General features: G+C 37.0%; 1 protein-coding gene across 7 annotated transcripts in view; it reads left to right on the top strand.

The window, feature by feature from the left end:
• KCNMA1 (potassium calcium-activated channel subfamily M alpha 1) overlaps positions 1-16926 on the top strand; it is a 407920-nt gene that overhangs the window by 355654 nt on the left and 35340 nt on the right. For all 7 annotated transcript variants that reach the window (XM_050976320.1, XM_050976322.1, XM_009087486.4 and 4 more), the window contains 3 exons: positions 1209-1332; positions 4237-4461; positions 7627-7819. In XM_050976320.1, the coding sequence (XP_050832277.1) occupies positions 1209-1332; positions 4237-4461; positions 7627-7819 (542 nt within the window). The remainder of the gene's footprint in view (positions 1-1208; positions 1333-4236; positions 4462-7626; positions 7820-16926) is intronic.

Here is a 16926-nt window from a genome sequence, read left to right on the forward strand (position 1 = left end):
CAGCGTGCTGGCTCAAATGCTTTAAAAGCAGGAAACCTTCCTGTTTTAAGAGCTCAGACCACATGGGCATTTCTTTAACAGGCTTCAAAGGGCAAACTGCTTTAAAATTTGGGTACTTGTCTCAGAGCACTTAGCATATTCTTACATTGCAAATACTTTCTTCTTTGAAATGTTACAATTCTATATCAAGATATTTCAAGCATTAGTGAGAAAAACCTGAGGTAAAGACTGTAGCTTTCCAGACAAAGCACTGTTAAATCATGCTAAATATAACATTTTAGGGTCAGTTTACCCTGTACCCTGTGAATACTATTCTGTTAATGCTATTGCATAATGCAGTCACTTAGGGGTCTTCACCAGCATGTGAGAATGTTGGAGGGAATCACTTAGTACTTAGTTTAATGCTTGATTTTAGCATATAAATTAAAGGACTCTGTGTCTGTGCTTATATGTAGCTATATAGCTGAGAGCAAGTTCATAAAAATATCTTTTATTTGCTTCTCCTTTGAGTAGCCTTGTGCTTTAAAATGTTTCAGCAGAAACACTTATAAGGTTATCACAGGTAGAGTTGTCAGAGAAAATGGGCATTGTTGTTTGGTATTAAAATCATGTATTCCAGATGTGGGCATTTGTTAGTCAGTCTGCTCTAAAATGACATACTGTTGAATCTTTAAAGGGCTTCAGTTTGGGAAAGCAAAATATGATTGGGCAAATTGCTAAAATATTTAAAGTGCAGCCTGTTAAAGCTTTTACTGTGAAGAGCATCACGTCAGAAGTTGTATGTGGTAAAAGCAAGTAATTGGCTTTCCATACTTGTGCCAGTCAGTCAGCACGGGGCTCCGTTCCTATCCCTTCTACTTCATTGCAGATGCCTATAGGAACTTGGATATTTATTTCAGAGGGGTGGCACTGCAAAGAAAAAAACTTGGACAGATGTGATGGTGTCAGAAAACCCTATTTAAAATTAAATTGTTGTTGGCATAGAAGAGGATAGAAAGTCATTGAAACTGCATCCAACATTTAAAATTTAATATTTTTTTTGGTATGCCGCTTTTGTTAAAAAATGTCCTTATTGAAAGCATGTAAAACTGTAAATACATTTCATTTTTTTGCTTTTGTCCCTGTTTGTACACAGCTCTTGGGATATCTTTCCATCCATAATTCATAGTATCTTCCATTTATGCTGTCCTCAACTTGTTTTTCCCCAGGCATGACCCCTTGTTAATTCCTGGCAACGAGCAGATTGACAATATGGATGCCAACGTGAAAAAATACGACTCTACAGGGATGTTCCATTGGTGTCCAGCCAAAGACATCGAAAAGGTCATTTTGGTAGGTATTGATGATAAGTTGTGTTTGAAAAGAGGTTATTTAAACCATGGAACTGATGTCTAATGGATAAATAAGTTGGTCTCTACTGTCACAAAATCCAGTGTGTTGAAATCAGGAGCAAGAGTGATGAAACCAAAGCCAGGATTTTGGTTAAAGAATTTTGATTATGTAAATCTGTAGGCCCAGTGCGACAATAAAAATTCATCCAGTATAGGGAATTTCTTTTTCATAAACTGAAATTTACGTATTTGGTTTAAATCTTTATAGAGAAGTAAGATTAGAAATACTCGAATGCTTACATACCCCGCTTTTCTCTTTACACAAGGCAGTAATGAGTCTAACACAGGCAAGTGTTGTTTTGACTTACCTCTTATTTATTGATGTTTTAATAATTAATGTTAATTGATTTTTTTATTAATTTTGCTCTCTTAGAACTTCTCTCTCAATTCCCAATATTTCAAGATGCCCAAATAGGCCAGAGCAAGTAATGCTCCTACTCTGACTGTAGCATGTTGCAGTCAGCCCTGTCTATGTTTGTTTCCTTCCTTTAACTGGGAAAACCATCAAACTGACTCAAGTCATTAAAAATAATTAGGAGGCCTATCACAGTCTATTTTGAAAGTTTATGCCACTTGTGTTCATGTACTTATACCTAAGAGTAGCAAGTAACTAACCCCAGATCTCACACGCAGAACTGATTATATTTGAAATGAACTCCCTGGTGGATCTTCACTTTGTCGCACTTCATAAAGCTTTTCCCGAACCTGCTCTCTTAGATTTTCCTGCACTGTGGCATGGTATAGCCAACGATGGTGACAGCCCCAGTTATTCTAGCAACCAGGGGTTAAAAGCTTGTCTCCAGTTCTCCTCAGGGGTTTCTGTAATAACTCTGACATTGCCTGGAATTGCAATATCATTGTTTAAATAGTCATGCAAGTAAATTCCAAATTTTGGAGCGGGAGCTTTGAGATGGAGTTTTCCTGAACAGCTTTAAATGCTATCTGATTACAAATAATTTATTTGTAATCAGCTAGCAAGAAGGGGTAGCCCTGCTGTACAACATTTTGTACTAGAGTTAAAAATCCGCCTTTGTGGTACAAACACATTTTAGCTGACAAACTGCATGTTGCCCTACTTTGAAAAGTGTTCCCCCACAAATGGTGCTGGGGAGAGGCTCAGTCATCATCTCTAGGTTATGCCATGTTAGTTTTTCCACCACCAGCCTGTGAATCTGCAAGTCTGCCCCGGTTCTTTCTGCTTCACGCATCATCACCAATAAAGGCGCTGCCAGCAAAATGCTTCCCTACACCTTTTCAAACTCACAGTCCACAATTTATGTCTACATTCATATCTATGCAAATTTAATGCTGTCCTTAGAGACCACACAAGTACAAATTAGTGCATAATTTGAAGATGATGAGATTTCCCAGGTTGTCTTCTAATTGATACTTGATGATGTCCCAGTCAGAAAAGAATTAATTTTTCTGCCCAAGGTCTGTTTTGGCTCTGTGACATTCCAGCAGTATCAGGTAGCAAGAAGGGATTTTTGCCATATGTGGCTACATACAGATTTATGGAGTGACATTTTTTACATACCTGCTTTCAAGACTTGGTCTCTGTCTTGTAAAGTCTGAGTATTCCAGATGCATGGGCAGAGGCATGGGACAACTTAGATGCTTCACTTGAGGATTCGCTCCTGTCTTCTGCAGTTTGTGGGGCCAAGACGACTCTCTTGGTCAAGCTGTATGAAAACCAGTGTAATTGCTCTGGAGAAATTGAAAGCTCATGTATTTTTTAACTGATTTTAACTCTAATCAGAGTTCCCATTCTTCTGACATAATGGACATGTCTGCTGCATATTCCAATCTTAATTGCACACCACCATGCTTCAGTAATTTAGAAAAAGACTTATACTGTGGATAAGTGAGAGGAAAATTTTGTGTTTTGCCACTGGTTTAGTTTTGTTAATTGGCAAAACTTCTGTGTAATGGTACAGAGTGTACAATTTCTTGGCAATATGGTATCAGTAGTTCTCCAGCTACATGATGAAGCACTGCAATGCCAAGACTGGCTCCAGAAATGAAGGTCATTTTTTCCATGTAGCTTTATTTAATCATCTTGGTGTTTGAGTTGCCCCCTCAACTGAACTAAAAAATGCTGAAATTAGTGCAAAAATTTATTCTTTCACTGAGACAAGAAGATAATTCTGGACACTGTTTGAATATTCTCCATTAGACCTTTTCCTCAGTAAGTCCAGTTGGCCTGAAAGTTCAGTATTAGTCGCAAACTTGCACTTCTGTTTTGCTACTGAGAGAAGCTCTGTGGCATACAGTGGGCATCCACTGGAAAGCAGAGCAATGTAGGACATTCATGGATTGCTTCTCAGGGAAGCAGCAGCTTGTCCTTAAATAGAACTTTGCCTCTAAGAGATCATGGTCCTCAACTCACAAGATGTGAGTAATATCACAAAGCCCTGCTAGGAACACTGGACACTCAACATCTTCCTTTTCAAATTGGTGTTGAAAAAACCCATCTAGTGATTTGTCAGCTAGGGCATGATTTTGCATCTCTTTTGTGTAATCCTTAGCTAAACCCACAGTATTTTGTAGCCAGAGTCACAATCCACACATATAGAAACTAGCACAGGACCAGAATTTGGTCCAATACAATGTCTTTCGAAATGCTGGAGGATTTGCAAACAAGAACTTTTTTTTTTCTGCTGAGCACATTAAATGAAATATAAATAAGAGTAAAATGAATAGCTGTATCAAACTGCTTCTTTGTGCATTGACAATATTGACAGTTGCATTTTTCCTGGTTTTAAATTCAATATACGATTTAAGATTCCCTTTGTTTCATTTCTCCCTTGTCTTTTTGTTTTGTTTTGTTTGTTTTATTTTTTAGACTCGAAGTGAAGCAGCGATGACAGTTTTAAGTGGGCATGTAGTCGTGTGCATATTTGGGGATGTTAAATCTGCTTTGATTGGATTAAGAAATTTAGTGATGCCATTACGAGCCAGCAACTTTCACTACCATGAACTCAAGCACATTGTGTTTGTGGGTTCACTTGAATACCTGAGAAGGGAATGGGAGACACTGCATAACTTCCCCAAGGTTTCAATCTTGCCTGTAAGTTCAAAAGCCATATTATTGATACTTTGTTATTTAGGACACCAGCTGGACAGATTCGTATTGACTTTGATCTTAGGCTTTTCTACTTTTGTCTACTTATAGGCCTGAGGACTTAGCTTTTCCCTTTACTGTGTCTATGAAAACAGAGCCCTGTGAGACCTTATTAGAAGATATTTGCTGCAGTGTTTGGTTCCTCATCATCCTCATCGGATGAATTTCAGCTGCTATCAGATGTATTAGCTGTGTTATGTATTGAACATTCACTGTTGTGCCCTGCATGGAGCTGGTTCTGATGTTGTGATTGCCCTGACAGAATGACAGTAGTTATTTATGATATTATTTATGGTTTTATACCCACAAAACCTTTTGAAAAAATTATTGTTACTCTGTCTACGTAATATTTGTGTGTATTCATAAAGACTTCCTGTGGCCTGGCCTGCTTTATAAGGAACACTGCCCTGGCATTTCAGTTCAGAGTCCTGTATGAAAATACAGCAAAATCCTGACCCTTTTTAAATCAATGAAAAGCTCCTATTGATCTAGGTAGGCACAGCCACTAAAACTGCAAAGGCCCTTTTTCTCCTATACATCATTATGATTCACTCATATGACCAAAACTGTAGAATCAAGAGCTACAGGACTAAGAAATTAAGTTCTCCAAGCTGGTGATCTTAGGTGACCATAGCTATAAATTGCATGTGGGAGCCCATGGTATAAGTGAAAGAAAATGCTCAGCATGTTTTATAGTAAAGTTAGTATAGATATTTTTAAGAATGAAAAAATATAAGTTTACTAGTTCTTAGTAATTTCATTTCAGCAGTTAAAAACAAATAAATCAATGATGGATGTAGCCTTAACTGAGTAATTGGGAAAATAGCTATAGAATGAAAGGACTGTCTTTGCTTTTTGATTAATTCAGACTGTAGGTCTTTGTTACTGTAAATGCAGTTTTAGTGTTAGCCCTTGGCATTTTTCTGTAACCTGATCCAACAGATGGTGTCACAAGATTCTCTGCTGTCACAAAAATGGTGTCAATATCAGATTTGGTCAGTTAATATCCTCCTCTTTCTGCCAATTCCTTTTAATTCCAGTCACTGTGAAGGCTAAAGACTAGAGAATCAGAATTAAATTGATAATACTGTTGAACTGTCAAGCAGAATAGAATCCTGCCACTGTTTCCAGTATATAATGTTTATCCTTTATTACAATGTGTTTTTGCAAAGTTTTGATTCTGAATTCTGAAGAGGCATAAAATAAATATAAATAAATGTGCTTTCCCCAGTTTACACCAAAATTCAGAATAGCTTTAGATTAATTTTGACTTGAACAGCTTAAATAGTTGATGCAACCTTAAAAATACAGAAATTTATAAAGGAATTTTATCTGACATAGTAATCAAGGGTGCTGAAGACCACACAGTCTTCATTCCTGTTACTTCCTTTTTTTTTTTTTTTCTTTGCAGCTTATCTGGTTCAAAATGGTGATATAATGTTAAAATATCTGACGTAATTATACTAATTTTAAAAGTTACTTAAGTGTCTGAGATTATACTTGTAGGAACCTGCTAAAGGGAGGCCACATTCATACTTCTCTGTGCTTTGGTTCACGAGGTAAAACTTGATTCTGATATCTGATGGAGATGTGGTTACAGCTGAATATGAAAACATTTGTTCTGGCTTAAAAAAAAAAATTGAATTTAAAGTCTGTATTAAAAGATGCCTTTAAGCTGCTGAGTAAACTCTTAAAAAGCAGGCAAATGCCAATTTTAAATATCCTCAGGCAGCCTTAATTCTGTCCCTTTGCATAAAATCATTAGGAGTGAGCCTTTAATTAATTACATGATTGCATATTATTTTTCCCCACAGGAACCCTGCTCAGCTTGGTGCACAGTACAGGCACAAAGGGCAGGGTTAAGGTGGCTGGAATAATCGTATTCTAACTTTAGAGCAGTTTATAATGAAATCATATCTGTTTGATACATACTGTTTTTTACAAGGTTTCATGCCTCAAATTATTGAAAATTACATGGAATAATTAAGCTGGCAAACACTGAATAAGAATTGAGCTCTTCCTTCACTGTGTGCATTTTAAATTCACTTTTGCATTGAGTACTCTCAGAGGAGTTCAGGAGATATTCACCCTGAATGATCAGGAGATGGAAGACTAGGGTCTTGACTTTATTTTATGAAAGTCACTGCATGACACTGGGACAGTTATGTCTCCTCATCATTGGGGTCTTGGGGTCTTTGGGTACCAATCCATGTGAGGCAGCAGAGTAGAATCTAGTTTCCATTAAAAAAAAAAAAAAGAGTGTATTTCCTGGACCTGTGTTTTCAGCCCCTGTGATGTAGACTTAATATTCTGTAACTACAGTTGTGGACTGTTGAATGTGAAAGGCAAGTGGATTTTAAACAAAAATATCATGTTAAGTGTCATATCTCAGCTTTGTTAACTATGAAAAAAAATCCACAGGCTACCACAGCATTTCATTTTAATGATTCCGGTCTCTGATTGAGGATTGTGGAACAGAGAACGTTGCACAAGCTGTGCCCATTAGGATAAAGTCCTGTTTCTGTTTCAAAGGGTTTAATCACTCAGCTTTGAAGCTCAGTGTGTTTTCCTTCTAGAAGCACCAAAAGCGTGCTTCGAAAAGGATTAACCTTTTCTGTGTATTGCTTTAGGTAGAAAAAAATAGCTTTGTCCTGATTGCATTTCAAATGTGCAGGACACGTAATGCTTTCCTGTTTAAATTGCTGTTCTTTTGCCCAAGACCATTGTGACTTGGTAGTAGATAAATAGACATTTAAAACACCCCCCTTGTTATATTCAGAGAGCCAGAGGTTGCCACATGATAGCAGCTTAAATCAAGACAATTTCAAGTCACCGATGAGATGTAGAATGCTGGCATTATTCCTGTTTCTTGTTTGTTAGTAATAGCTTGACTGAGTATTGAGACCGAACCTAAAATGCTGCCATCAGCACCAACTACCCTTTAGATTAGCACACATCTCCTATTCCCTGGCACATAGTTAGACCAGCTTAATGTCAGAGCATAAAAAAGATACTTGTTAAATAATTTCCCAAAGCTCCTTCTCAATCTTTAATTTGTTTTTCTTTTTTTCCCCTCTCCTGCACGCCCCTGTTTCCCTCGCTGTGCCGAAGGGTACACCATTAAGTCGGGCTGATTTAAGGGCTGTCAACATCAACCTCTGCGACATGTGCGTTATCCTGTCAGCCAATCAGAATAATATTGATGATGCTTCGCTGCAGGACAAGGAATGCATCTTGGCGTCACTCAACATCAAATCTATGCAGTTTGATGACAGCATTGGGGTCTTGCAGGCTAATTCCCAAGGTAAGGACTGCCCTATAATACTTCTCTGCAGTGCCTACAGGGGACAGGACCTGGCAGGAAGAATATCCCTCACTCAGTAATTCAAAGAGCCCTACATCAGCTTGCTTGACAGTTAAACCTGCTGATTGGTATGATGGCTTTTAAAGGGACAGCCACGTAGTTTCTCTGCTACATCACAGAGCACATCCTTCAGAGGAAAAATGAATGAACATGAAACTGGCATTTTTTCTCATTTTAAAATTTTCCTAGATAATGTATAAAAACGTCGTTTTCTCACTGTGGCTTCCTTTTCAGGGTGAGTTGCTGTTATATAACCAGTGATAACTTGCAGTTATTCTTTGGGACACCTGAATTCTGTCTAACAAAATTTCTTTTTATGTAAAACACATTGAAACTACAATGAAAATGCAAGTGTTAGTAACACAAGCCAAAAAGTAAAATAAAAAGAAAAGAACTTTTAATTTACTTTACAGATGTGGCGCCTTCTTGCTCAAGAAGCCACGGAGAATTAACTCAAAGCTGATTTCTTCCCATGGTTTGACATGTACTCATCCCATTTAAGAACGTTGAACAAAATCTTTCAATCTTTCCTGAGAGTAGGGGACTGATTCATAGGTTGCCAAAGGCTATTTTACACCATCTGTGCCTGTGCAAAGCAGCTGCAAAGCAGTCATAAGCACCCTGGCAAAGACCATCAGTGTAAAAACAATCATCTTCCCATCCCTGAAGGGTCTTGCAGCTCATGCAGCTGAAGTCCTACCTTTGATAAACCTATTAAGTGCAGCAGTAAATATTCCCTCTGGATCTAGTTCTGCTGTAAATGTAGGTGGAAAGGATTGTGCTTTGGTCTGCAGTTTCCCTGTGAGCATGATCTAGAGATAGTTTTCCCTCAAGGACTGTGAGAACTAAGATTAAATTCAGATTTTCCTCTTTTCACTCTAATCAGGAAATAGGAATTGTATGCCAAAATTCAGAGGTTGCAGCGTAACTTCTTGAATATAGAAACTTGAACACAGAAAATTCTTAGAATCAGCACTAAAATAGTGGAATTCAATACTGGAATTAAATTGTTCCAGGAAGCTAAAAGTTTGAACTTTTCAAAGTCAAATTGGACAGTTTTCTGGATAAGAAGTAGATTTAGAGAAGAAAAGGATGAAACCGATTGTTTTCAATCCCATGAGTGATGAAAGTTTCAAATCTGTGGTCTGGAAATACAACCCCAAATATTTTAGAGTTCTTTCCTCACAAATTTGTGAGGGCAACTTGCTCACACCCTGATAGCTTGTAGTCATGAATAGGAAACTCATTGCAGAAGTGGAAGACAGGCATAAGGGCTCCTTGTTTTGCTGGTTTAGCCCTGGGACCTGAAATTCTGTATGTCCAAACTAAATCTGTACTTCCACTAGCAGGCTAATGGCTATTCTTTGCTGAATCTCTCTCAGTCTCCTATCACACCCATAATTAAAATATTCAAGAATCTCTTCTTGAGCACAAATAGTCTGAGAGAATTTTCTCTCTTTGCTTAGAAGGCAGAGACATTTCCAGCACTTGACTGTTTTATTTTTCCTCTGGGAGTACACAGGGTCACACCATCCCTCAGTGAGGACAGAGAAACCTGTCAATATCCAGTCTTGTGCACCACATGAACACCTGTCATTTTTTACTCTCCATCCTTGGAGGGATTCAAGACCTGACTGCATAAAGCTCAAAGAAGCTGATCTGACCTCATAGTTGACCCTGCTTAGACAGGAAATAAGACCAGAGACCCTCCAATGTCCTGTCCAGACTGAATTGTTCTGTGACTCTCTAATACCCAGGCTGCTGCCACAGCAATAGCCCCTGTAGGTCAGGAAGTGTACACTGGCCATAGTCCAAATCCCTTTAGGCCTTTTAAATGTTGCTGATGAAGAGAAGCAGAGGAACAATAGGTGAGCACATTTTTAGAAATTTTTGACATTTCTTCAGGTAAATACCAGACTGCATGCTAAAAAATAAAAGGTGACTCTTTCCATAGCTGTTCTGGGGAAACAGGGCATAACATAAGGCAGGTAACCAGCAGCCTAATTTAATTGCCAGCACTGAATAAGGAGGGGCTCTTGCAAGCCCAGTTTCTTCAGAAAACAATTATCTTCACAGTAAATTCTCTGTTTATGAAATCCACAACTCCTGAATTGGTTCTGTTCCTTTCAGTACTGTAAATTTTCATGAAAGACCTTGAATAAAATGATTAGACTGTCAGAAGCAGTTAGAATCAGTAGATAGCACAAACTTGGCTGGAAATTATATGCAATGTGACATTTCTGTCTCTGAAAAGCAGCTTTAACATACGGTGGACACAACTATCATGGCAATTACATAAAGTAGGTGATTCAACTTTTGCTGGTCAACAAGCAGCATATTAAAACAAACTCGCAGATTCTTACTGGCAATTAAGTACCTTTATTTATAGAGCAGGTTGTCATTTTATATTTGTGTATTGCTTGACATATTAACACATTGGGTGGTACAAACTTGCAGTATTGCCAGTCTGAGTTTTTCTAGATCTTAATGCATGATTTTGAATTAAGACATTCTCATCAACATCATGCTTGGAACTTCTGTGTTATTCTTTTATGTTACTTCTGTTACTGATCATCAGAAGCACTGACTTCAGAAAATATGGAGGTGTGGCAGAAGGTCAGTTGACCCTTGACAGGGTGTTGAAAAGAGAAGAAATAAAACAAAATATGTGAGCAGTCTAAGAAATTTATGGGCTGAGCTTCAAGATTTTTGGTGAGGGATTTAGAAGTATGACCTTACCCTTGCTATTCTGGGTAAATAAATAGTATTATATATGCATAGTTATGTAGTCAGTAAGCAGTAGAATCTCATGTGAAAAACTGATTTATAATTAATGTTTACATTTCTGAAAAAAAATACAGTCATTTAATTGATAAGTTATTGAATATACAAGGATCTTTCCAGTTTGTATCTGTGATTGTTTCATTTCAGCTTTAGGCAAAAGATGATACCAATACAAGAAGGATGCCATAAAACCAGGATGCAAATCTATTTAACCATCAGATAAGCCATAATGGTTGGCACGTGTTGAAGTACAGGGCTATATATTTAACTCTTTTGCTTTAAGTTGGTAGCAGGAAGAGAATCCACACATTTTGGGATTTCATTCCCTTTTTCCTAGAGCTTCATCCTCATCACCTGTTTTGACACCAGTCACTCTCAGTCCTAGGCATATAAAAATGTATCTCTGTATCCATCCAAACATGCCCTTTCCAGCCAGGGATGTAGCTTTGAAATGGAACTCAGGTGCAATACAAGAGGAAGGATCTTGTAGAAGGAACAGGTGGGTGGACCCATGACAGCATACTTTGCTGTAAGGGAAATTTCTATAACAATAAGGCTAGCAATTCCCAATGGATTAAGTTAACTGCTGAAAAATCAGCTCTGAATTAATATGGTTTGCATCAACAAAGGATTTTCTCATTTCCAGTGCAAGATGAACTTAGAACACACACAGCCATTCTCATAGAGAAATGAAGATTTGATAGTGCTTCCTTGTGGTGTTATAATATCCCCAGGTTTTCAAACTGGTTAACAGTAATTATCAATTATCTGGACTTTCTATCAGTAGTGCAGCAACATTTTTGTCCTCTGGCTTGTCCATCTTGGATCGTAATAGATCCTGCCAGAATTGCATCTCATCCAAGCACAATGCTCTGCCTAGACCTTCCACAAAAGAAAAATCCAGCTCAAAGTTCCAAGACACAGGAAAAAAATAATAATCTGGACCAGAGCTACAAATGACCTAGCATATCCAGAGGGGATGGCAGTAAACTATCTAAGTTGTCAAATCTATGTTCATCATCAGCTGTCTGGCAACATACGACCAAATGCATGGCTACACAGAGCTGTGTGTGCAAACAACCTGTCTTCCTTAGGAAGAAAAGCTTACTAACAGTTTGGAAAGGATTTTCTGGTCTCCTTTACATAAAATGTGTACTTGTACTCAAAAAGAACGAGAAGATCTTTCAAATTAAACCTGTGCTGTTGGAAGTTCTCACGTTGAAAGTGTTCTCAGGACTGTCTGCGTTGATCGTTTCAAAGCTGACTGGGCAGCTCTGTAGGCTTGCTAGAGGTTAGGGCTGCAGACTCCAATGTCCTGAAAAGGAGTTTTGGAAATCATCTGGGCAGTTCATTGCCTTTGGGAGACCTAGAACCTAGATTCCAAGGACAGAAAGGCCAAAGTGTATCCCACTGAAGCTGCAGCAAACTATTGCTTCATTAAGGTATTTCAGATTTTGAAGTACAAAATGCTGTAAGGCAAGAACTTGGCCCATCTCTTCAAAAAATTATTTATAAACTCAACCCTTTTTTTGACAAGGAAGCCCTGTGTTTTTCTTGATTACCTCTTACAGATCTTGACTGATTGTCTTCCTGGAAAGATCTGTAAAGAGGTGTGTGTTTGTGTTGGAGAAATGGTACCCCCCAGGTACTGGAGACTGGTTTTTATTGTCCTTTCTGTTTCTCATTCTGTTCCCTCAAACAGAAATTAAGATTATTTCATCAAGAAGCATTTTGGAGAGCAGCCCAGTGAATATTAGATCCATAGTCATAAGATGTGCTCCTCAGTCATAACATTTTCCCAAAGCACCCAGGAGGACTGAAGGTGTGATGGGTTCTGCCTTGGCTGTTAAGTTGGGAGACCTCCAGTAATTTTCCTTTCCTTCATTTTGTTGACATTTCCATCCTTTCTTCTTCAAGGATCATCTATTGACTATTCCCATTTAGTTTTTCATGCTTGTTGCTTTTTTCTCAGAGTCCTACTTTGTGGGGATTGTACTTGTTATTTTATCCACCAGATGAACATGGCCCGACACAAAATATTTATCTTCAGTTGTAACTAAAGCTGCTATTTGGCTTCCTTCCCAAAACCCAGGAAGACAATTATACCTAACTGTTTAGAGATTTATAAATACTGTACCGGAGTAGCCTCTGGGTAGTAACTTTAGATATCCAACTCAATAATTTTCTTTTATTGGATAGTGATTTAGAGCTTATTTTGAGTCCTATAGAATAAGAGCAGTACATTTCATTAAAAAACACTTACTAAACAATAAAGAAAAGTGATCTTATAGCTCCAAGCAGGTCTAAAGTACAGAAAGGGGAGGCTGTATAGTAACATTTTGTCCACAGACATTCTAAGACAGATCACAATACAGCGGTGTAGACGTACTTCAGCAAAGTAACAATTGCAGCTGTTTTCTGAATGACTTCAACTTATGAGAATTTTCCCTAGGACCACTATTTCAACACAGGAGAGATCTTTTTAGGGCCTTCATTTACAGTTCTCATAATAGATCCTCCAACAAAAAAGAATAAAGAGAAGAACATGAAGATTGGATGAACTCCTGCGTAATACATTTCATACATCACGGCAGGATTATTCTGGGAAAAATCCTATAAAATCAAGTAAACATACTCAGAATTTTACACACTGACTTTCAAGTGTAACAGATTGCACAAGATAAAATAGCCCTGTGCAAGTTTAATTTCATTTGATCCAGTTCCTTTAAAAATCACTTATGACTTCATTGTCATCTTTTGTTGGAGCTGTCTTAAACTTTGATTGAAAAGACAAAAAGAGTCACATAGTTTCATTAGATTTATTTCACAATCTGATAATTAATTCTTGTATCATTGCAAAGTTTTATAAACTTAGTCTCACCATTTGCTGCAAGAAATTCATTAATAAAATGAATTTGAGTTCTGCTTTCCATTGTGAATGCAGATTATATATTCTTTTCCACCTCTACCAATCAATAAATCTTGATTGCTTTATTTCTGAAATGTTAGCAAAAGGCAGAATAACCATATTATTGAGACTGAAAATGAGAGAAAATTCTTAAATAAGGGGAAAGGATAAATACTGTCTGAAGTACTTTGTTAGCAATGGTTTTTGTCATTTTTGGAGATAACTGTATTTCAGTGCTAACTGAAATATACAGAGATAACTGTATTTTCAGTAGAGAAAACTCTGCAAAGCAATAGTTTTATTCCTGAAGGAGAGGGGGTTTAGTGAATGTTAAATCTTACATCTTTTTTTTTATAGTCATAAGGTTTAAAGTTAATATTTCAGAATATAGGCTTGGATAATCATAGATGAAGTTAATTTTTAGGGTTTTATGGAATTCAATATTCTGTGGCAACTCCAGCACTGTTTCCTATGTTTAATTTGTTATATTTAATGAAAACGTAGGAATAAAGGGCTTTACTTTTTTAATGCAGAAAATCAAACTCTATTTAGCTGCACTAAATAATTGCAGAATTTAAGGAGCTACTTAACCTCTTTAGAAAGCTTATAAGTAAATGTAGAATGTTAAATGTAGATGTAATATTAAAAATAAATAAGTGAATAGTGCTGGCAGAAAGATTGGGGGTAGTTTTCAAAAGTGTCAAAGTGAGCTATGACATTAGCTTTATTCTTTTCAGCCCTTGGATTCTAGTGTGTCTTTGTATATTGTCTTTTAGCTTGCAGAATGCTTGCTATACTTAAAGCTAGCTCATAATTACCTAATTCATACAGATGTTTTGAAAGATACTCTCCAAGACAGTATCAGTCCTACCAGTCACATTTTCCAAAATGGTTTTTTGCATTAACATCAGGGTTATGGGTTTGCAGGATTGATAGTTTAGTGTAGGAGTTAACACCAGATTAAGGATGTTTTTATGCTGGACATTTATACACACGTTCCTTTTGTTAGCATCAGTTGTTGCAGTAATAGTAATAAGCCAATTAACAAAATTTTCTACTTGGTTGTATAATTATTTTTTAGCTAACTGAATTTTAGTTGGTTGTAGTTTGGTTTCATTAGCCCTTTTCAAAACAAAGGCTGACCCTCCTAAGTAATGAAGTTAATAACTGAAAAATGAGATAAGGGCCAGACATGTCCCATATCACTATTTACTCACAAAAAATAGTCCAATTTTTGAAGATCAGGTCCCTGTGATAAATAACTTTTTGCAACATGCACATAATTTTTTATCCTGCTGAACTAGATGGATCAGTTGATAGCTGCTATTTATTTTATGGTAGCACACTGGAGCTTTAGATGGAATTAAGAGCTTGTTGTCATAGTCCTGATATATACAAGAATAAAATATGGCCTTTGCCCTGGCAAGTTTATAATCTGATGCCTTGCTTGTTCCAAAACTTATGTGCTCAATGTTACACAGGTTAATAAATCTCTCTGACTTCAATGAAACTGTCCACCTGTGTAAAGTTAGATTATGTGCAGGTCTTTGCAAGATTTGGACTTAAATAAACTAAAGAGCCTGGGTGGGAGAGAGGCTTTTCACTTCTAACTTTTTTCCTGTGCTGTAGAAACCAGCTCTGTTAGCCTAGCCTTGCTAGGCTTCCAGCCTTCACATGAAACCCTTGGCAGGAAGGATCCCATGCAGCATCCTTCACAATTTTTGGTACCTTTCCTTGCAGCTGGACACCAGTGCTGCCCGCTGGAATTACACACACAAAGTAGTTTCCTGCCTCTCTCAAAGTTTTCATGGAAAGAGAGAAAAACTAGTAAGAAAAGAGGGGTTTCAATTCTATCGCTTATAAAACACTAAAAAAGTGTTGGATGAATGGCTGGAGAGACACATTCCTTTGATAAAATTTCCCTGTTTTTGAGAAATACTGTAAGGTCCTAGCCCAAATACCTTTAAGTTTTCACAATTGCTTCTTCCTCTTCTGCTTTAAAATATCTTCTGCTACAGCCAGAGAAAAATAAAACAGGAGGAAGGAGGTAGATAATACAGTACATCAAATATGTGATCTCACACTTAAACTATATTTAAGCATCCCAAAACTGTTATAAATTTATGGTAACTCAAATTTATTATTATTTGCTCTTCAACATCTCAAAAGCAAACCCCCTATTATGAAGGTGTACTATTTTGTGCATTTCTGATGCTGAGGAATAAAAAAAACGCACTCTTTTTATGAGCATTAATTATACACCAGGCAAGGAAGCAATTGCCTCTATGTTATGAAATATTAAATCAAAATGCTTCCTGTTCCCAGATGTCCCAGAGATAAATACAGCAGTATTTTGAAGCCCCACTTGGAGCTGTTTTCGCTGCAAATTTATAGTTTTGTCTCCATTTTCAGAAAACCCTGTTTTATGTGAAGTATAGCACTCTTGGTAGTTTTTAAGGAGCAAGCTCCTCTGGAGTTGCCTATGTAGGCAACAACTCTTATGTAGATTGCACACAAGGGAGCTGAAGTTGAAAGGCTCCTTTAAGATGACAAATGGGTTGAAAGTGTTATTGTCTTTGATTGCATGCCTTACATCATCTGTATGTAGGAATAAGAGAGCTATACTTTATCTTTAGCCATTTTATAAATATTTAAGTCCTTAGAGTTGCCTAAAGATATTAAAGCATATTTTACAGTAGTTGGAATATAAATATTATATATAGCACAAGATACCAAAGTAGTTTAATGAATTCATAATTTTCTGTTCACTTTTATTGGAATGTGTTTTATGTTCCAAAACTTCCATTTAAAGAATAAGAGACCATTGTGCTCCCTGACAAGATGTGAGCTGATAGTGAGCGTTATCAAGGCTCCCTTAAATGGTGATAGGAGGCTGCAATTAGCAAGATGAAAGGGCACATGAGTATTAGAATGTACTGCACCCACCTCTGTGTTTTAACTTTTAAAAAAACTATTTTTAAGAAACCATATGTAAGTCCTTAAGAAACTTTAAGGTGTTTTGCATCTCCCTCCGTGTATTTTCTAAAAGTTCTTAATTGCATAAGAAGATGGGTAACTAGATCCAATTATACTGAGGAAAAATTTGAAAATTTGAAGTTAATTTTCAAAATTTACCAACCACAAAAATCTTACGACATTAAACGTGTAAAAGATCTGCATTTCATGGCTTTGAATGCATTGTACGTTGTTGTTATAATTCTAAATCTTTCAAAATCCCATCAAATATAAAAAATTCTTTTTAATATTTCACAGTTTTACCTATTTCCCAGTAGGAGTCCATGCTGGGTAATGCTTGCTAATTACCCACAACAAAAGTAGGCACACAATGCTGGTA

The sequence above is a fragment of the Serinus canaria genome, chromosome 6, assembly GCF_022539315.1.
Source record: "Serinus canaria isolate serCan28SL12 chromosome 6, serCan2020, whole genome shotgun sequence".
Taxonomy (NCBI): Eukaryota; Metazoa; Chordata; class Aves; order Passeriformes; family Fringillidae; genus Serinus; species Serinus canaria.